The sequence below is a fragment of the Pinus tabuliformis genome, chromosome 9, assembly GCF_031772625.1.
Source record: "Pinus tabuliformis cultivar Carrire ecotype Pingquan chromosome 9, CPIR1, whole genome shotgun sequence".
NCBI lineage: Eukaryota > Viridiplantae > Streptophyta > Pinopsida > Pinales > Pinaceae > Pinus > Pinus tabuliformis.
This window is the reverse complement of record NC_142307.1, coordinates 834,186,561-834,209,066: the sequence shown is the minus strand read 5'-3', so window position 1 is coordinate 834,209,066 and position 22,506 is coordinate 834,186,561. Positions and strand designations below refer to the sequence as shown.

Genomic DNA, 22,506 nt, shown 5'->3' with positions numbered 1-22,506 from the left:
ATAAGGTCACAGTGGAATATTTCCACCGCCCCTCACACACTTGAAGCACAGGGCACAGTGGCCTTCAGCATGCTTAAGACTATAGGAATGAAGGAAGGTGGAATAAGTAAGTGGGAAATTTTATCGACAGTGGTGAAGGTTAGAAGGACTAGGCTGGAAAGATTAGAGGTACCAAAGGCGCGACCAGAATGGAGGCTTTGAAAAGGACAGGGGCTCCTTCAGCTCCAAACGTTGGCTACCGGGTATGTTAACTGGATTTTACACCATTACACCATGATTTCGTGTGTCTGGTTTGATAATTGTAGTCTGTATGGAGGCATTGGGTTTGTGGGAGAGAGTAATTTGGGTTGGGAGAGATGCATGGTGTTGGAAGTCTGCTGGAATAATCCCAGCTCCATGCATTCCTCCTTGGTGTCAATCTGTTATGGAATTTACCTCTCTCACATGGGGCTTATCAAGATTGGTGGGGAGGGGGTCAGTCCAGGGGAATACCTCTATCTTGTATGCATGGAAATCCCGGGGGTCGAGGGTTGTGAGTCAGTTAATGTATATTTCGAGGTGAAATTTTGTTTCTTAGTTTGTTATGAGGGCATTGAGGATAACTGGCAGAGCTAGCTCCAGAGGGTAAGCGCCAAGTACCTATGAAAATCTTGTAGTGGAGAGGCCGTCACAGGTAGGGGTCTTCTGATGTCTGGGTCTTCTGATGCCTGGGTAGGGGTTGAGACCAAGGTGGCACCAAGCACCTCAAGTAAACGTTGAGGTAAAAAAACAATGGGCAACTTGATAGGTGAAGCGAAAGGCACCTAGGAAGAGATAAAGCGAATGATAGTAGAATGGGAGGAAGACATCAACCGACAAGCGAGCGTGGATGAAGTTGATCTGGAGGACTGGAAGCTCCTGGTTTCAAATCTGGGCAACACCAGAGGAAGAGGGACTCAGTATAAATAGACCCTGCATCTTTACTGGCTGATGAAATGCCTCCTTGGCAAGGCCATGGAGAAAATCTGGATGACTGCTATCCAGGATTTCCCAAATTATAAACATGAATTTCAGAAGCTGCAATTTCAATTGCAGAAATAGGACGGTCGCCTTGGACGCATGGAGAGACATTTCCCCTGCATGTTCATGCAGGCAGAGCTATCAGGCTCTAGTGCAAAAGATCCGTCCCTGGTTGCTTCGGCCTCCACCGAGAAGGATGGATAGAATGTTGGCTTTCAGTTAATTTTGATTAAGTTTTTCATGCGGATAGATTTTAATTTCAAGTTTGCAGTCATCTCTCTCTCTCTCTCTCTCTCTCTCTCTCTCTCTCTCTATATATATATATATATATATATATATACACACACAAATAGAATATGGATGTGGACATGACGATCAGACTTATCTAGCTTGGATAGATAGACTCAATATTTTTTGTTATTGGATAGCTTATCATGCGATCAAGTGGTCAACAGACTTGGTTTCCTGATGGGAAAGTTGAGACCACCTAACCTAGCTCTATGTGGTTACAACTTGTCTATTTTATAATGAAAAAGAAGGATATACCGAGCTTAACAAAAAGAAATTATTGGGGTTATTAAACTTGTAGTTCTAGTTAGCTTTTAACATTCATATCTTAACATAATATGAGTTGATTAAAAAAATTCAGGTTTAGATTAAATCAAACATTGGTTACCAACAGTTACATGTTGGAAGAAAGTCAATTTTATCACTAAGTAGAAATATTCATTACAATCCTATTAATACAATATGAAATTTTGATATATTATTAAATTTTTCAAATGAAAAAAAATAATTTATTATTATTTTTTCAAATGAAAATTGTTTTTTATATTAATTTAGTAAACATTAAAGAGTTTAATGAATCATAACCCTAAAACCTTATCCTTCAAATTTGATTCTTTAATACCTCTCGAACTAAGTGAAAAAAAATAAAATTTAAAGACAATTAAATCATTAAAGTGCCATTTAATGTATTTTTCCACTATCATCTCCCTTATTTACTACTTGTCACAATTAGAAAATTTAACTCATGTTGACTTATTTACTACCCATCATAATTAACAAAGTTAACTCGTGTTGACTTACTGATTAATTAGGCTGAAGGCCTTTCTTTTGAATGAGCTGAACTTTGGCTTTTGTCTACACTTCTAATGTAGGTCTAACATCTATGCACAAATTTTTAAAGCTACCTTCTACTCTTTATCTATTCACTTGACATATGTATGCACCTCGTAGTTCTAGGAGATTCCATTTGAATTCTTCGTGGAGTTTATGGCATTGAACCTAGAGTACACCGGAATGCTCACAAGAATGCTCACAAAAAGAATTTTTTTTTTGTGAGAAGAGCTCAAAAATCTCATATGAACATTTAACTGAGGTTTTGTAGCCTGGAACCCCCACCACCTGTTCCAATCCTCTGATTTTACACCAATTTCAAGCATTTTGAATAGGTCTCTCCGTATAAGAGCTCACTCTGCAATTCTTCAAGGAGGGGGAGGAACAATGCCTGCAAAGGCTCCTAGTTTACGAGCTCATGGATAATAACTCTCTAGATAAATGGCTATTCTTGCATCCAGAATAGGGTGACGACAGCAGTGGCAGAGACATAGGATGTTTGACATGGGAACATTGCTACAATGTGGCAGTAGGAACTGCTCGAGGTCTGGCCTATTTGCACGAGCAGTGCAGAGAATCCATGATGCATTTAGATATAAAGACTCAGAACATCCTGCTCGACACAAAATTTAATCCCAAGGTCTCCGACTTTGGCATGTCGAAGCTCCTGAATGACGACATGACACAGGTCGTGATGGCGGTGCGAGGGACGCCCACTTACCTGGCGCCTGAGTGGCTTCGACACTCCATCACCACCAAGAAACATGGTGTCTATAACTTCGGGATTGTGTTCTTGGAGTTGGCGTCCGAGCAAAAGTACTTCGACCCCTTTACGACTGATCCCTAGCTCTGTTATTTCCTGACCTAGGCAATGTTGAGGGCTCTGGAGGGAAAGTACATGGATTTGGTTGAAAAGAGGCTTCGTGATAACAGTGTGGATGGGTTTTCCCTCTTGTTGCAAACCAATTCAATGTTGGAAGTTGATTTCCTGCTGATGTCTCTAAAATGTTTGATTGCTGAGGAATATGTTCTTCTTGGAAAAGGGCTAGAAAAAGAGATGCCCATCTTTCTGAGCCTAGATTGGTTTTCCCATTAGATGAGCAGAAGCTAGACTTTTCATTGCGGTTGTTATGAAAACCCAAAATACCAACATTTTTCCATTCCATTGTTCCATTTGGTCTTAGTTTCACCTTTTAAGAGAAATTTGAATTGCTTGATTCTTTTTTCTAAGTGAAAATGACAACTAGGATAGGGTGAAATTTCATATCTTACATGCGCCACCAACCAAGGAAGAAGTTTCCTTTACTAAGAATTGTATTGATTTTGCGAAATACTTTAATTTCCATGGAACTTTCAGCGATTTTGACTCTAACTACATTTTCTGCCTGCTAAATTTTCAAGTCAGTGAGAAGCTAGACTAACACAAGCAAGCTCTTCAAATTGACCCCGACACTTGTAAAATCCTTATAAAACCTCAATAATCAATCAGGATTTTTTGGAAAGTTGTCTTTGTAGGGTTCTCTCACATGCTAAGCTCATTCTTTAGTGTCTCATAAAGACAATGAGCTATAAGGAACTTTATGGAGAAGGGGAATCTTCAAGCCGTGATTTTTCAGTTGCAACAAGCTACTATGTGCAGGCTGCCTCACTTTGGCCATCAAGTGGAAATCCCCATCATCAAGTTTGATCTCAATTTGTGGGTTTGTTCTTGTTAGTCTGTCTTAGTTTATCTGAATCTGCCTCCAAAGTGAGCAAACTAAAGCATTAATTTTCCATGGGAAGTAACTGGATGTAATATTGTTATATTACTACAACACCTATTCTAAAATTAATTTATCTTTGTACTATTAAATCATATTGGTATCAAACTATTTGCCAACATTGAGCTATAGTATTTTCATCTTGTATTGTATCATTTTGTGGTTTGTGGTTTCCAGCTTGCAATACTGGAAACATACATGGGAGATGAACTTGTTGCAGTCTATCGGTATTTTTGAAGCTTGGCAGTTGAAATTCCATTCTCAGTGGCAAGAAACAAATTGATTATTATATTTGACAAGGTATTCATCTTTTTTTCTATGAAGTAAATCTTATTACAATGAATATAAATTTTATCTGGTATGGCTCTTCACCTAGGTGTGCAAGGGTTGATGGTAGGAAGTGGTATGTTCGTTTAGTGTGTTATATTTTTAGTCTCTTGAAGATTATTGTTGCTATTTAACTTGCAAGAAAAATAGTTTGTTGCATGAATCAGAGATGTTGGATCTTTCTCCATATCAAACATTTTATTATTGTACATTACTGTACATCAGGTTTACAAATTGTTGATTGTCTTGCATTGACCATTTTATTATTAGAGCCAATTCTGTGCATGCCCATCGATATATTATGAGAATTTCCAATTTTAGTTTGGGCTTTATTCTTCCATAGTGTATGCTAAGAGAATTTTTCTTGCTCATTTATTTCATCTATTGAGGATTTAGTTTGATTTTTGTTTCTATAGAATCATCAACATTATTCTCAGTTGCTTCCTGAGATGGAAGTATCAATAACCAAGAAGACCCCTACAAAAGGTGTTGGTGGGAGAGGAAGAGGGAGAGGGGATGGGAGGTTTTCCCTTAAGGATCAGAAACAAGGGGTAGCCATATCAAAGAGAAAACAACTTAATATTTCATAGGTTAACAAGGATTTTCGAATTTGTCTCGTTCGCCTTAATGGGATTCTCTTTACAAGCACAAGGTATGCTCTATTTCAAGATTTCAAATTTTCAAGCCAGTTTTGAATTGTGTTTGGTGTTTTCCTAGTTCATAGATGCCTCTTTACTTATAAATTTCAAATATTTTTAATTGTCGGCCTCAAGACATTTGATGAAGTTTGTTCCTATGCAGTAAATGAATTTGAGGAGCTTACCAAACTTGAACTCATTTCAGATATGGGGATTGGTTTGGATACATTGGTCAATGGCTCAACTTTTAGTGGACTAGTGGTTCTTCAGATTGTGTCAATTCTAATATTCAAAATTCATAATATTAGTGAAACTGAAAACATAAGTCTGTCTTATGCAAAAATTTTGCAGCGATTTGTTCTGCTTTAGAATGCTTTTACTGTTGCTTTTGACTTTGTGGGGCACATAATTATCAAATGTGAGAAGTCAGATGATGTTTCCTCTAGTCCATTTTTGCTAGAAACACTAGTTTTTTATGGAATGGTTGGCTTGCATACCACATATTGTAGCATGTAATGATGTTAAAGAGAAGCAAGCCAGAGCAAGATCATCTTTCTGGAGTCATTGTGTCATATTACTTAACAAACTTTTGGTATTTGAATGTCTTCACCAAGATTCCAATGGAAGTAGGGTGGAAGGTGAGATTTCATTTGCTACTCCTAAGAGGTATAATGAGGAGGAAGCGAGAGGAGGGGGTGTTGTGGGAGGATTTTTAACTGAGGGGATTTCTTCCATTGGCCCCAACACAACTTGCTCTAGATTTTTCCAAGTGACATTCTTACAGTGGATTTGCTGGAAAGAAAGAAAAGAACATTCAGGTTCAAAGGATTCTAGTAGCTGCAAAGGATGTTGCAAATTTAGTAGAAGATAGAAGGTATGGAATATATTTTGATGCAGACTTGATGAAGTTTTGTATTGCTGGAGAGGTTCCTGAATGCAATATTGAAGACCAGTCAGAAGTTGTCAAGCCTAAAGTCTCTAATGCCCTGAATAAATTTGATAATGTTCTACTAGAGACTGCATCCAATTGTGTAAAGAAAGAAGCTTCTTCATTTGAAAAATTTGTGTTATGTGATTCAGGGGTTACTACTATGAAGGCAGATTCAGATAAAGAAGAAGACAAAGATGAAGTAATTGTCTTTAAACCTAATACAGCAGAAAATCATTCAAAGTTAAATATTGCTTCAAATTCACTATTGAACCATGTTGCATCTTCAAGTATTCAAAATATGACTCCATTGTGTCTTCCTCAAGAACCTCAACAAAGCTTCTCCAATTTCCCCCCTCTAACTGACTTGTCAATACATATTTCTGGGTATTCTTCAACATTGACCACTAGCCCACAAACCTTTCTTTGGGGGCATATACAACTCCCCATGAAGTTTCCCAATTATTTGAGAGTTCTTCAAATTCTACTAATCATTGGTCAACTAGTATTGGAACGTCTTGGTCATCATTTTCAAGAAAATGGATCTTTTTTAAAGTCAGAGCTTCCTTCTGGACCTCTAGGAAAATTTGAGTTTGTTTCTACACATTCAAGTTGGATTCCTTCTCAAAGTTTGTATTCATCAACTCCACTTGGAGTGTCTGTGAGTACTGTTGTTGCTAGCATGTCAGACAAGCCAATTTCCAATGATATTTCATCATCCATGGTTCAAGAAAACTCCGGTCAACCAAAAATATCCAGTGAACCTCATGTAACAAACACCCCTAAGCTAAGCATTAAAAAAGGACGTGAATAAACTTGTTCGCCATTTTGGACCTCCACCTAGCTTTGGTCCTTTACCTTCAAGACTGCCAGATAGTTCCAAGGCTGATTTATTGCATTCTAATCCTGGAGTCACTTGTGTAAGTGAACAGATGGTTCAGAGCAATGGACAACCCCAAATGGATGACTACAGTTGGTTGGATGGATACAATCCATCAAATGATGGAGAGACAAATGATTCATGTATAGTTCAACTAAGCTATCCTCTTTTTCCTACTAGTGACAATCTAATAAGTGTTGTAGTGAAATTTCCTTTTCCAGTCAAGCAGGTTCGAAGCATGCCAATATTCCAAGATCATTAATTACATGTGAAGTAGCAGTAGCTTCAATACAAGGCCCAACAACAACAACAACATCAAAACCAGGTGCTTTTGCCTAAACAACAACAACAACATCAAAGCCAAGTGCTTTTGCCTAAACAACAACAACAATAGTCTTTTTGGTTTGCGAGGTACTTTGGTTGAGATCCGTAGGTTCTATGAAGCCAATTCTAGGAATGAAACAATATGTGCATTGATATGATGATATTGCTTTCAGTTTGCCTTATCTACATTTTTGTGTGCAAAGAATGCAATTTGCAAAGTGATTAATTTTTCTTGTTGAAATTACAGTCAGACAATGCATCGCTATTTCTCATTAGATTATATATCTTGCATCGTAGATTGTATATGCATGTACCTTAGATATCTTGCTTGGTAAAAGGGTAAACCATAGATGCTTCGGGTGTTGGACAAGAGTTAAAGAGGTTTCCTTTTAACATTTTTTGGTTTTAACATGATACCATCAAGAAATGCTTGTTGGTTGGAGTAATGGTTACTCATGGTTATGCATCAAAGCTTTGACCTGGGCTCATGTTCTCTATCAAAAACTTATGCTTGCTTTGTGGCCTTGTCCGAGCTATAAGTATTTTCCATCAGTGCCCTATAGACTAGGCACAATCAATGGGATTTTCCTTGACTTTGTCTACCTCATGACCATTATGCAATATATATCTAGATAAAGCTTGATTTGTCGTATCTGAAATTTCACCTGGAATTTGCTGGCTTGAATGGTTTTAAAGTGATTTTATTCTGCAGAGGATTAGAAAAATCTAGTGGAGATTCTCAAGAAAATTATTCAAGTGGATCAGTAAGTTTTCAATTGGAGATATTCACATTAGGTAGATTAATGAAAAAGGTGCAGTGTAAGAAGGTTCGTTAATGTCCTTGTTCCTTGTTTCACCACTGGTTTCAAAGATTATCAAGAATACTATCATCACAGTGGAGATTTTGAACTGCAGATGTGAGAATCAAGGGATATATGCAATTGTCTTTTGATAATATCAAGAGGACTACTTTCAGTATACACATGGACTCGCAATTCTACTTGGGGTTGTGAAGGAAGCCAATTTTGTGGGCTAAAATGTTGTTGTTGTCTGTTTTGCTTTAATAACAAGGATTTTGATCCAGAGAAATGCTTCAACATAGTATTTGGTACTTGGGTTTCTTCCACTTAGGATTACGAGTGCTAGTAGTAATGCTTCATTGAACCCAAGCACAAGTTTTGGATTAAGGATTTGTTGATAAGCTTCCCTGGTTGTATGCATCTACTACTTTTCATGAAAATAATTGTAACCAAACTGACAATATTTCTCAGTTCTATTTTATTAGCTTTTCTAGGGATATTAATACTACGAGACATATATTCTTAATAATCAGTATGCTTTTCATATATTCTTAATAATCAATATGCTTTTTTGTTTCATTATTGATGGTTGGCTATGTTTAGCATCTTGTTGATCCTTGTTATATCGGTTATTACTTCGAAAAAATTTCATGGAAAAAAATCTTTACATGTAACATGTCATACATATCATCTGTATGTTGAAGTAGAGATGTCATTGATTCGCTGTAAGTGTTTTAAAATTTTATGCCTACTTGAGAACACATTTCTTTGCAAAGACATAAAAACACTTCATATTTGGATATTCTTATTTTGACAATGTTTATATTGTGCATTCATCTATTGGTGTTGTGTACATCTCTTTAGTTTCTAAATGCAAGAGTACTTAACGTTATCTGTCTTTTGGAAATTGTGTGGGAAAGGAGTTGAAGAGGCCTGATATTTTCAAGGTCTGCTCAATATTGACATTGATAGAATAAAAATTAGAAACCTTTTCTCCACTTTTACATTGTTGGCTTTGTTTCCCCATAACCCTTCTTAATAGAATTCCTCTTATGCAATAAACTTACTTTTACCATAGATGGCTTGATTTTGATTATTGTCTTACAACAAGCTTATGGTTTTGAATTGTTTGTAGGATGGAGTATAAATGGGATGTTTTTGCCTTCTAATTATTGACTGTATTTTGAATTATTTGTAGGATGGTTGTGGGAAGTCTGATCTGTCCTTATAATAAGTGTCCACAATTTTATAAAGAGGGTAGTGCTTATGGAATTATCTAGAATTCGGAAATGTCTCTTCCAAGAATTTAGAATTGTCTCTTACAAGAAGATTATAGTTAGGTATTGATATGGAGAGCAACTTTAGTGTAGCATATACATGTTTGCCCCTTTTGAGAAAAGATGGAAAGAAATGTTCGACTTTTATAACCTCAAATTACAAAACACATTTTAATGCCTTTGGAATTTGTTGAGAATGAGAGGAAATATAAATTTTCTTTAGTATGTTAGCGAATATACTAACAGTATGAGGCACTTGGATTTATTCGTTCCTCACTGTTTTCAAGGACAAATTACAAAACACATTTTAATGCCTTTGGAATTTGCTGAGAAATGAGAGTAAATATAAATTTTCTTTAGCGAGTTGTCTTTAGTGGGACTTTTTGGAAGTTTTTCCGATGGGTTTTTTTGGGTCTAATTTCTCTAAAATTCGGCAGGAATTTATTGAAATCATAAGCTTGATGGGTAACCTCTACACAATTGAAGTGCCTTAGGGGTTTTTCATGGTGTTGAATCCATATATAGAGTCAAAAAATTAGTTTAATTAACACAAATCAAAATTTCACCTCAAATTTGTCCACCAGATTCTGGCACTGGAAAGTCTAAAAAATCGCACTAAAAACAACTTATTTCTTCTTTAGTATGTTAGCGAATAAGAAGAAATATAAATTTTCTTGAGTATGTTAATGAATATACTAACAGTACGAGGCACTTGGATTTATTCATTCCTCATTGTTTTCATGGAAAATTAAGAATTTATTTTTGAGTGTCACCCTCACCATGAGAACAAATCATTCTATCATTATTGTGCACTCAAGCATGTCCCACGCCCTGGAATTTGTTAGAAAACCCCAATAAAATTGTGTTTTGCATGTTAGGATATTAGGATCTATTGGCGAAAGACGTGAATGATTCTAATTTGTTTGTGGTTACAAAATCATCGCAACCGACAACCGGTGTAATAAAGCCATAGGGAGAAGCTTCATGCATTTTGTGAAGAGGAACATTCAATGCCGATATTAAGGTTTGTTGATAGTGAATATATATATATATATATATTACGTTTTCAATGTCTAAATATTTTCAGTATGTTATCTTTCTAGTTGACTAGATTTTAGTGTTTGACCATAATGATTTGACATAACATATTGCCGAGTTTGTAAGCATTTTAACAGTTGTCTAAAAGTCTAGAGGAGCAGATTTCTCTGGCTGGTTGAGGGGTGGGTGAGGGTATTTGGGTCGAAAGAAAGTGGCATATTATTTTTTTAATTTTATATTTTAATTAATGTTTAAAGTTAAAAGTTTATAGAGGTTAAATTTGAAGAATTTCAAGTAGATAAAGTGAAATTTTAACATGGTAAGGTTGCTAATTGCATTGAGCTTGTTTTTTTGTTAATTTGATGGTTGAAGATTTTAGCAGTTGAGGTGAGAGAGGTTGTTGATGGTGAAATCTTAGTGTGTTTGAAATGTACACATGCATATATGTGAAGGGTTTGGTGGGTTGAAACACCATTTTTCTTTATAGTATGTTTTTTTTGTTATAGGTGATGTATCTATTTTATTATTGTTAGATATGAATTTATTTTTAGTGGGGTGATGTAGAGGACTTGTGATAAGTTGTTGATTTGTTCTAGAGGATGCTACATTGTTCTCTATTGTGATTGGTGATAGTGCATGTTACACTGTTCTTTGTTGTGATTGGTGTTAGTTCTATTTTATTGATCATTGATATGGATTTATTTTTAATTTGAGATGCTTAGGAAGTGTTGTGATAGGTGGTTGATTTGTTTTATTGGATATTAATATGATTTTACTTTCATTTATGGATGATATTGATTTATTTTTAATGCGTATGATGTTAATGATTTGTGATTGGTAGTTGATTTGTTCTTAACTGATTTACTAATAATAGATTTATAGCAAACCAACTTTTCCTCCTTGTTTCATGCTCATAAAACTTTATTTGGACATGCCTTAGTTTTTGAGGAAATTTTGAGTTGTTGCCACGTTCTTTAAATTTTGATATTAGTTTAGCTCCTTTCAATTTCTTCATTTTCCTAAACGTTGATATGCTTGTTTCTTTGTAATGGTTTCTGAAACAATAGATATATTAAAGCTACTAATAAATAATACTTTTTAGTTAAATATAGTTTAACTCTACAATAATTTATTCTCGTAGAAGTAGCTATCTATAGATCCTTCAATGTAGTATAGATTTATTAGTTAAATATAAAGGAGCTTAATTGTAGATATGATAAGTTTAGGGAATCATCATATTTGTTTTTAATAAGTAGTTTTGTTCACACTTGTTTTTAATAAGTAGTTTTGTAGTGTCTCATAAAGACAATGAGCTTCTCATGCATCAGTTAATCCATCCCACTACTTCAGTTCTTAACTGATTTACTAATAATGGATTTATAGCAAACCAACTCTTCCTCCTTATTTCATGCTCATAAGATTTTATTTGGACATGCCTTAGTAGGTTTTAAGGTTAGCAACTTTAATTTGCGGCCCTGTACTTTAAATTCAGATGTGATGTTGTTCAAGTATATTGGATATCAAATTGAAACCTTGTTGTCTTCCAACTCAAACTAAAAAATCCTTGTATGTTTGAATGTTGGTCTCACCAACTCAAACTAAAAAATCCTTAACATAGATGCTTTTCAACCAAAAGGAAGGTTATCAAGGCTTGCTCTTGCTCTCTGATTTGTTTGGTTCAAAGCTTATTAGTGTTGAAATTAGTAACAAAACATTTTTGTAGTGTTAAAATTTTGGGAAATGTTTAAAACACATATGCAGGAGTTAAATTGAGAACCTATTCATGAAACATCTTCGACGAAAATTTAAAAAATAGAATGTTGGAGTGTTTGGATGGTGGAAATGGATTCAACATCGTCAAGAACCCTGGGGCACCCAAAACCCTCACAGTTGTAACCCTAATTTTCAAAAATTTCAACCGGATTTTTTCATAATCTCAGAATTTCTATTATTTTCCTGGCTAATTTGTGGGCTCTTTAGAATAAACGCTGGTGGAAAATATTTTCAAAAATTTCAATCAGATTTAATTTGTGGGCTCTTTAGAATAAACGTTGGTGGAAAAGATTTTCAAAAATTTCAACCGGATTTTGTCATAATCTCAGAATTTCTATTATTTTCCTGGCTAATTTGTGGGCTCTTTAGACTAAGCACTGGTGGAAAAGTTTTGTTATGATTTTACCAGTCTTGTTCAATTTTGTGGATTGGTTGGATATTCTTTTTGCACACTACTCAAGGACTTAGTTTTCAATTTTTCCAGGTAATTATCAGTTTTTGAAAAACTCTATTGTTGTCATTTGACTTTAAGATGATCTCTATGCTTTCATTGGAGGAAATGTACTTAGAATTGCCTTTTGGAAAGCCTTTTGTATGACCTTTGTATGCCTTTGTTCATCCAAGGCTTAATGTTTCTTACAAAATTTCATTATTCTGTATTTTAATTTGGATTATATATGAAATTAAAATAGCACCACTTATCATTTATATGTAAATTAAAATAAATTTTAAATAAATTTTAATTAATTTTTAGAAAAAAAATATTAATTAATAATATAATTTAGAAGGTATATTTTATAATCCAATCATTTTAATTGAATTTAAATAGCTATTTCCAACTACAATTATTCTCTATTTTTAGTATTTTATTACAAGTATATCAAATTAGTATTTTTAATTTGAACTCTAATATATATATATATATATATATATATATATAAAAACAAACAATTATATATATATATATATATATACAATTTATTATATATAATAAAGATCCATAAAACTAAAATATCATATTTTACAATATCTTTTACATATCTACAAATGCTTTTCTCATACCATTTTTTCAATTTAAAAAACTTATTGTCCTCTCTTTGCACCTTTTGGGGCAATTGCTAATTTTAATGTTCATAATCCCAAGAAAATATATTCATAAATAGAAGGGCTTCCTTATTTACTACCTGTCACAATTAACAAATGTAACTAAGGTGTCGAGGCGGAGGAATTGCCCCAAAAAAGTGGTCAGAATCCCAGCAAAAAAAATTCAAGAAATCTTGCCGTAGCACTATTTGAATCATGTTTTTGATGGTGGAAATGGATTCAGCACCATCAAAGGGCACCCAAAATTTTTGAAGTTTGACAATTGTAACGTGGATTTACCCCATCGAATATCAAAATATTGCCATAATTTCCATGATTTTCAGGGCAAAAAATAGTTTGATTGGACTATGGCTTCAAGAATTGCCCTTAACATTTAAGGAACTGACATGATCTTTGATGGATAAGATACAATATTAAACAGATGCAAAAACAATATTAAAGAGTGGATTAATGGAAATATTTATATTTTTTAAAATTTAATAATTTCATGTAAATCCGTAAATTTATAAAAATCAATTAATTATTGATAGAGATTTCCTAAATTTATAAAAATCAATTAATTAATGGTAGAAATTTCCGAAATAGCACTATGTAATGTATGTGATCCATATGGGATTTTCATCCATCATCACAAGGCTCTCTTTGGTCCCTGATGATGGATGAAGATCCCATCTAAAACCTTGAACGAATCACATACATTACATAGTGCTATTCCGGAAATCTCTATTAATATGAAAAATTGTGAAAGTCTCCAATCACTCATCAATTAATTACATAATAAAATTTATAATTTAAAAATTAAAAATTATTATTTAATTATTAAAATATATAACTTTGTATAAATATATTATTAAAATTTAAAAACTAATAATAAATTAATTAAAATTAAAATAAGAGGGAAAATATAAGTTCTTAAAATGAAATTAATTAGTTTGTTTCAAGTTTTGCTGCCATCCCGTGTGAAATTCAAACCAATTATTTAAAAAAGGACACTGAACGTCAAACAAACTAGTTAAAGATGGAATGAACACAAACTATTTCAGAATATGCCCAAACTTCATCAATATTGAAAGAAAAGTTGGCTTGCAGTCTCATCTTATAGTTGGAAACAAAAGATGTTTTTTTAGGTCGGTATGATGATGTAGAGAAGGGGAGTTGTTTTTAGTGGGATTTTTGAACTTTCTAGTGTCAGAATTAAGTGGAAAATTTGAGGTGAAATTTTGATTTGTGTTATTTAAATTGATTTTTTTGACTATATAGATTCAGCACTCTGAAAAACTTTTAGGAGCCTTCAATTGTGCAGAAGTTACCCATTAAATTTGTGATTTCAATAAATTTAGAGAAATTAAACGAAAAAACCGACTAAAAAAACTTCGAAAAAATTTAAAAAAACAACTCAAAAGGTGAAAGATTCAAAGTCCTCTATTAATTTTGCATCAACCTGGAAAAGTTAACCACACATAAAAACAGAGAAACAGATTGAATGATAGGTTGGATTATTGAATAATATAGTTGCCTTTTGGCAGGTATAATAAAGGCATGGAAAGAACGGGTTCAGAAGCCTATAGCAAAAATTTTACCAATTTGGATTATCATAAATAAAAACAGAGAAACAGATGGCATGATCGGTTGGATTCTTGAAAGATGCATTCACGTTTATTTGGTCGTATGAGTAGGGCCTAAATGTCTCCATATTTCTTATGGTTTGTTGGACAGATTTACAATACTATGATTGAACAGCGGTTCTTGGCTGCTTCTTATTATTTTATTCTGTTGTCAGGGAAACATCACATGTGGTTTCAGACTTTGTTTGAACTTTGAAGTAGAGAGATTGGGGAATAATTAGCTTCCACCTTACTAGGGTTTGAATGACAGGTTATAGTGCTATGATTGAAGAATGGTTGTTGGCTGGTTCTTGTGGTTCACAACTGTGTTAAAACACGTGCAGGTATGAAGATCACAGTTGTCTCTGTTGTGCGTTCCACATGTTTATAGATAATTTTTTCTGGGAGTTGCGACAGGAAAATATTTTATTAGTTATTCTGGTTTGAATGACAGATTGAAAGTGCCATGATTGAGGAACGGTTGTTAGATGGTTATTATGGTTGATAAATACATGCTGAAAAACGTTTAGATATAAATCACTGTCGTTATGGCTAATAAATACATGTTGAAAAAACGTTTTGGGGTTTGTATCATGTGGAGATTTTTAAAGTGGGTATAAGTCCACCTACTTTGCATGGTTACTGTTAACATGCATAATTGAAGTGTACCAATTATAGAAGCAGGCCATAAGGGTACCCTGCTCAAATTCCAATAGTTTTGGAAGATCACATTGGTCTTCTGGTACACGCAATGGAGACTTCAGCTGAAAGACCACTCCTTCAAGAGAATCTCACAGACGACCTACAGAGCACACATGAATCCAAGAGCACAGCTCATCTTATAAGTCAGGGTATATAATTTTTTTAAAATTTTATGTTCTATGTTTTAAATTTATAAAGTTATTTGGTTTTTGATGATGGATGGAAACAAAAATTTTATGTTCTATGTTTTAAATTTATAAAGTTATTTGGTTTTGATGATGGATGGAGTAACCATTTGTCACACAGTTATTTAGTTTAGTTTTTAATAATAAATGAAATAACTATTAGTCACAATGCTACCATGGTTTTTGATGATGAATGAGTTATTAGATTTTTGATAATGAATGGAGTAACTATCAGACAAATTAGGCCAGTTTAATTGCGGAAATCTCCATCACAACTCTCTAAACTTGCACTGAAAATTTATTATTGGTGAAATTTTTGCAGACCCATGGTATCAGGTAAGTTTCGTTCTGATAACGACGGCGAACAGCGCGTATATATTAGGCTATTCCGGAATCATCATGGTTCCCTTGGGATGGGTAGCGGGTATTTTGGGGTTTATGGCAATAGGCTTGTTATCTCTTTATGCAAATCTCCTCCTTGCGCGCCTCAACCAAATCGACGGAGTGCGGCATATTCGATACCGAGACATTACTGGTCATATTTATGGTATGTACTCACCAGCTCTCCCAACAGTACTTGCAGTCACTGTTATTTTAGAACAATTTGTACCAGTTAGAACATTATAAAAATGTGTTACAGTACAGGTCTCTTAGATTGGTTGCTGTTGTTAAATTTTACCAGCTAGAAGATTATGAAATTGTCTTACAGTACAGGTCACTTCGATCAGTTGCTGTTGTTGTCAAAATTGTTGAACGTTAATGTTATGGAATATTTGACTAATTCCATTGTTATGTGTTATTATCAGAATTTGATTAATCCTAAAGCATTTGACTATTTGTAGACCAGTGGATGAGACTTGAGGGTAGTTCACTGTCAGAAATTTGTACGACAATAATGAAGTTGAATGGTTGGCTCCGAGTCAAACAGTTGATTTTCTTTACTTTATTATTGATAGCTGACTTTTTTTAAATATTTTAAAATCTATCATCAAGATGAGAATAATGTTTATTTTATTATTAATAGTTAAATTTTTGAAATATCAAGATTAAAGTAATTAAAGTTAATTGGAGTATTCCTTCAAAGTTTTTTTGGTTTGTTGGGTTAAAAGTTCGTTTTCCTAGGAAGTAGGGAAACAGGTTAACAACCCAAGATCTAGAAGCATTTGGAAGGAGTGAAAGCCTGCTCCGGAAACAGGTTAACGACCCAAGACCTAGAAGCATTTGGCAGGGGTGAAAGCCTGCCCCTTACAGACCACCCACGGGTTATTCCAAGTGGTGTGATTTTCCTTCAATAACGGTGATGAATCAGCATGCATGTATGGTTAGTGGCTAGAGATAGATGTCTTCACTGCTGATTTAGAACCGAATTATAATAAATTCTCCCCGCTAAAAAAAATAAAAAATAAAAATAAAAATTCAATATTTAAATAAAATTTATAAAAAACACTATTTTACACTCTGAAGATGCATCATTCTTTACCATTTACTATTTCTTCAATTTCTCCGAACAAAAAATTCATAAAATTCATATATATCTATAAATATAAATCATTTCCTCAAATTTCCTTAAAAAAAAAAATTAATAATAATTAATTATGGTCTATGTTTATTTTCAATTTTTCATATACGTATACATCCTTACGTGTTTGGAATCTGGATTGCTTGAGTTCATGTTAGCTGGAGGTGATTTAGCATTACCAGCAAAGGCCCAGCTGAGTGGGAACCGCTAAACATAGTCCATAAGAGTACCCACTTCACAGAAGGTTCTTTAAGACCAGGTATCCCTGATAATATAGACAATTAGGTATCGTTGTCATAACCAATTCAGTTTCAATAGCAATGCCCTTTTTTGGTTTCCATGACTCCGGAACCTATCTCTTCCTAGCGAGGATAGGACATGATCCGTTTAGGCAATTGAAGCACTCTTTTTTCAACTCCAGTAGGGTTTATTACTGAATCTGGTGAGCTATATTGGGAATACCTGCGAGATGCAGACATTAGGAACAATAACTCAAACAGCTAACCAACATTGTGACAATGGCCACAAGCAGGGAGCTGCAGTTGTGTCACTAACACACCAGGCAATACAACCATGTTTTGCCAATCCAATAGTTGTAACAGGAATTCGGTCTGCTAAACATGCATTCAAAGAAGCCCAGAATTTGGCAGAACCATTTAGAGAAGTTGGAGAGTATCTTGATTCTCAGCTGATCCCAACAGTTTTTCAAACATCAATGCGGTACTCAAAACTGCAGCCAACTTCCATTCACTGCTGGGGAAAAACCAATACATGTTTATAGAAAGGGCATGCTGGACCGTTCATCTATCTGAAAAATCATTTGGTAAAACTAGGAATTCCTGTCACCAAGTTCTACTACTGGAATATAATCGTTGTTTCAAAAATCCATGCAAACAACCCCAACGATACACTCGAATTAAAAGAGAAAACAAGCATTCATACCATACATTGATTGATCACAGAAGAAAAACCCCTTTTGAGTAAAAACTACAGGGATAAATTAACCTTCTAATCTAATTATTAGACATTTTTGACATTTTTTTGATATATTTTCCTGTAGATCTTGTTCACTTTTGGAATGGTAAGTTTGAACTCTGTAAATCGTATTTTATTTTTGGAATGGTAAGTTTGAACTCCTTAATTTGTACAATTTGAATGCCCCAAAAATTGTCGAAGATGCTGAATCCACTTATACACTCACTCATTTTAAATAGTGAAAACCAACAATAATGCTGGATTCCAGCCAAAAGGATAAAAGCATCAAATGGTTGAACTACTCCTGAATTAACGGGAAGAAGAATTAGATTACACAGTTGACCAGCAAGGATTTGCACTCAGCTTGCGCCCTAACTCAGCTGCAAGGGTTTAACATCCTCTGTTCTTATCACCATTCTGTCGGTGTCTTGCTATGACAACCAACCTCTTTCAGTTTGGGATACCTTTTTCTAATCGCAGCCTCCTATTTCCTCTCTCTGCCGGTTTCTTCCCCTTCAACTAGTCTACATCCTGTCTTGACGGACACCTCTCCTTTGCTTCTGCACTTCTCCTTCCCAGTGACTGATGGAAAAGAACCAAGAGTAAACTCACAAAAGGGAAAACTTCCAACAGTCTCCTTCATAACTGTTGTTTCCTTCATAAATGTTTTCTTCCCATAACTCATTTTGCCATCATGGCCTCAATGCCTATATGGCTATATTGTAATTGTAGATCAGACCTTCCCCTTTAGGTTAATGGAAATTATCAACAGTTTCTATCTTCATCCTTCACAGGCTTTAGCTCGGGACCTGTTGGTATTGGACCTTGGTGCTTTGGCTATAACTCCAGCTGTGACTCAAACTCTGTCTCTTGCTCTTCTACTGACTTTGGCTTTCGCACAGGGTTTGACCCTAGCTTTCCCAATGCGGTCGAACTTGGTTGTTGCAAAGGTACGTTGGAGACCACCTCCTTCGTGTGCTTTGATTTGCAAACAACTCTCACATGCCTCAATTGAAAGTGTAGGGAAAGCTCGTGTTATGCCCTTGGTGGTGCATGATACCCAACCTATATTTCCATCCCATCTCTATATTTGACCTATAAAACTGCAATTCATGGTCTGAGCATCCTCTGCACTGATTTCTGATATAATTCCCAATCAACACTCACATGCCTCAATTGAAGGTATATTGACAGCTTATGTTATGGTGGTGCACGGTGCTCAACCTATATTTCCATGCCCTGTTTACATTTGAACTGCTAAAACTGCAATTCATGGCCTGAGGTGTAAGGCTTCTGCAATGTCTGCATACTTGTTAACATTTGTTCTGGAATTAACGAGTCCTTAACTAGGAACAATTCATTAACCCAGACTTCAACACAAATTAACCCAGACTTTAACACAAACCTTCCTTTACAGCGTTATCATCTTAAACATTGCAACTTTGCTTCTCCATGGTGAGGTGAAATAACTTCCTACTATGACTCACGCGCTGCTATGTTCATTAATTCCATCATGGCAATATGTGTTACAACTACTGCCTTGTCCGACTGATCTTTGGAATTACATGTTACATCTGATGCCATGCTGGAGCCATCGTTGGATTCACATACTTCTCCAGCTGTGATGCACCAATCAATACAACTGCATGTTGAAGTATATGTCTTGCCCTTTTCCTAGCTAGGATTTGGGAAATAACAGTCTGCCCGCTTATTTTCTTAAGAAGTCTAAAGACATGCATACCTTTCAATCACTTCCGAACTTGCTCCATTGTTCAGGTGGTGTCCAACGATGCTCGATCTTCATAGGTTGGGAAACAGTATATTGGTTTGGGTTCCGTGCGTCTGCACTCTCTTTAGAGGGCATTGACTGATCATTGGCCATATTTTAGCTCCAACAAACAGTGGAACTATAGTTCCCCTTGTACAATGCACGCAAGGATCGATGTCCCAAAAGTTCTATCATGATTTCCCTTTTCCACAATAAGAACTAAGGAAAGAATTACTATCTTTCTTGCTTATGTGATTTCTTACATCGTTTCCCAAGTGGTTGGACATTTTGCAGTTTCTCGAGCTCTCCTGTCTCGTCCTTGAGACTTGCACAAAATTGTTTAAAGGATGATGTATCTTCGACACCTCCTCTATGGATGAGTCCTCTCTGTATTGAGTTGCTTCCTTGCACTTTCCTTCAGCTCCTTTCTTATTGGGATTGTGAAGCATTTTCTGAAAATGCTGCCAACTCTGCAGACGTTACTTACACTCCTCTTTTCTCCTCAGCTTGATTTTCTCACTTCCTCCTTTCTGCATGCTTTGGGGAAATGGATTTCAGAGACTCATTTTCTTTCAGAAGTCTCGCTTTATCCTTAAACTCCACCAAGCTACCCAAGTCTAGCTTATCGAGGCCTTAATTCAACTTCAACGGGGTGGTTTCTTCCCTGGCAGTCCTTGCCAAGACCTTGGCCTTTGTAGCAGATCTTTTTCATTATGTCAGGGCCAAAGCCCTTTTTGTGCATTTCAGAACTTCCAAGGCCTTCATTGGACTGCCCAATAGATTCAAGATTGGGATTAGAAGAATTTGCCTCACTTTGTTCTGTCATTCTCCGGCTTCCTGCGAGAGGAGACCTTTTCTTTCATCTTGCAGGTCTTCCAACTTAGCTTGAAGCTTACCCAGCAACTCTTCAGAGATCGAATTCTATGTTACCAGAAACGGGACGGTTGCCACCGTTCCCCGTAAAAAACGCGTAAGAAACGAAAACCAGACGGAAACACCGTTTTCTACGGTTATTTTAGTTAACGGGTGCATATATTTTATGGGAAATCTTTTATCGGTGGTAGTCTCAGCCCTGTATTTTCACACTTTATTGTAGATTTCACTCATGTATTCATTCAATAACCTAGAGGCTTATGTCAAGTATATAGAAAGTTGATCATTTCTGTACTATTGTCCCTTTTTTAGTTGATTTGTTTTCCTTTAACATATATATTGTTAAAATTCATAGTTTAAACACTATTCTATATGTGGCTCAAGAAATTCACATTTAATTGCAAATTCTATTTATTGTTTATATATATATATATATAATTATTTGGAAAAAAATTTAAGGAAACAATAATTAGCTAAATGCCCAAAATACATAAAAATGTATACATTTAATTGATTAGGAGGCATAAGAATGTATATATTTAATAGTCAATTTGCTAAGCATCAGTTTCTTATTTAAATTATTTAGGTTTTTAATAAAATTTGGGCTGGAAATTTAGTTGAAACTATATTGAAAATTGAAACTAACGCTGTATTTTTTATTTTTATTTTCATTTTCTCTCCTCGTTTCTTGAGTGCGAAACCTCCAAACTCCGTTTCTCGTACCGTTTCCGTTTCTCGTTTCTGGTAACATAGATCGAATTTTCCTCCAATTTATCCATGACCTGTATGTACTTCTCTTCAACTTGCTTCGTATCTTCACGAGTGAAATGATCGAGTTGAGCAAACTGGCTGTGTATCGCTGCAAGTGTTTCCATCATAATGGAAAGAAATTAGCCTTGTGAATGAAGCCCTTACTGCACGTTTTCATGCTCTTTCTTCATTTTCACAATTTCTTGGACTTGCTTTCCTTTTTCTCGAACACTTTAAGATCTTGGATTCTTCTCCTTGAGCTGCTTCTTTCTATTTTCCTTTCCCACGACTATTCTGCACTCAACTGTGGAGTTGCACTTTGCTGCCAAAGAAGGAAAGAATGAAGACAAAAACACAAATAAAAGAATTTACCTCTACCACCAACGAAATAACTGCTCTGATAGCAAGTTGATCTGTATAGGCAACTGAAACATTGTTCTTTCAACTCCAGCAGGATTTATTATCGAGACTTGTAGCAATGAGGTGACCTATTTTGGGAATTCCTGCCCAGATACAGAGATTAACAACAATAACTTAATCAGTTAACCATGAGAGAATGGCCATAAACAGGCAGCACTGAGCAGCAGTTGTATTACCAACATAACAGGCACTACAACCAAGTATTGTTAATACAATAGCCGTAACAGGAGATCAGTCTCCTAGACCTGATATAAATGAATGCCCGGAACAGGGCAGAACCATTGGCATATGCAGTTCATGCTAGATAAAACAGTTAGAGAGTAAATTGCCTTTCTCATTTGACCCTAAGATTTCTTAAACATCAAATGTGGTACTCAGAACTGCATGTTGCCTTTTAACACTGCGAGGGTGAAACCAATTTAGGTTCATAGAAAGGGAAGGGCATGCAGGACGCTTCATGTGTGGGAAGAAAGACTGCTAGAACTACGAATTCCTGTGTTGAGAATTGGCCCCTTATCCCATGCCAAGGTGGACTACTGGAACATGATCATAGTTTCAAAAATCCTTGCAAACGAGCTCATTGGACACAGAAATCGAAAAAGCAAAGAAACATTTAATCCATAAATTGACGCAACGATTGACAACATGAGAAAAACTCCTTTTGGGTCTACAGAGATAAATTAACGGAGAGAAGAATACGTTACAGAGAATTTATTGAGAAGGTTTTGCACTGAGGTTGTGCC

The 22,506-nt window shown here is 35.2% G+C and overlaps 1 protein-coding gene across 1 annotated transcript in view; it reads left to right on the top strand.

The window, feature by feature from the left end:
• Positions 1-15,005: 15,005 nt before the first annotated feature.
• The window catches only part of LOC149151370 (putative proline transporter 2), a 56,652-nt gene continuing 49,151 nt past the window's right edge, over positions 15,006-22,506 (top strand). Inside the window, exons 1-2 of the mRNA XM_089438461.1 lie at positions 15,006-15,422; positions 15,781-16,005. Of these exons, the coding sequence (XP_089294587.1) occupies positions 15,323-15,422; positions 15,781-16,005 (325 nt within the window). The 5' untranslated portion in view covers positions 15,006-15,322. The remainder of the gene's footprint in view (positions 15,423-15,780; positions 16,006-22,506) is intronic.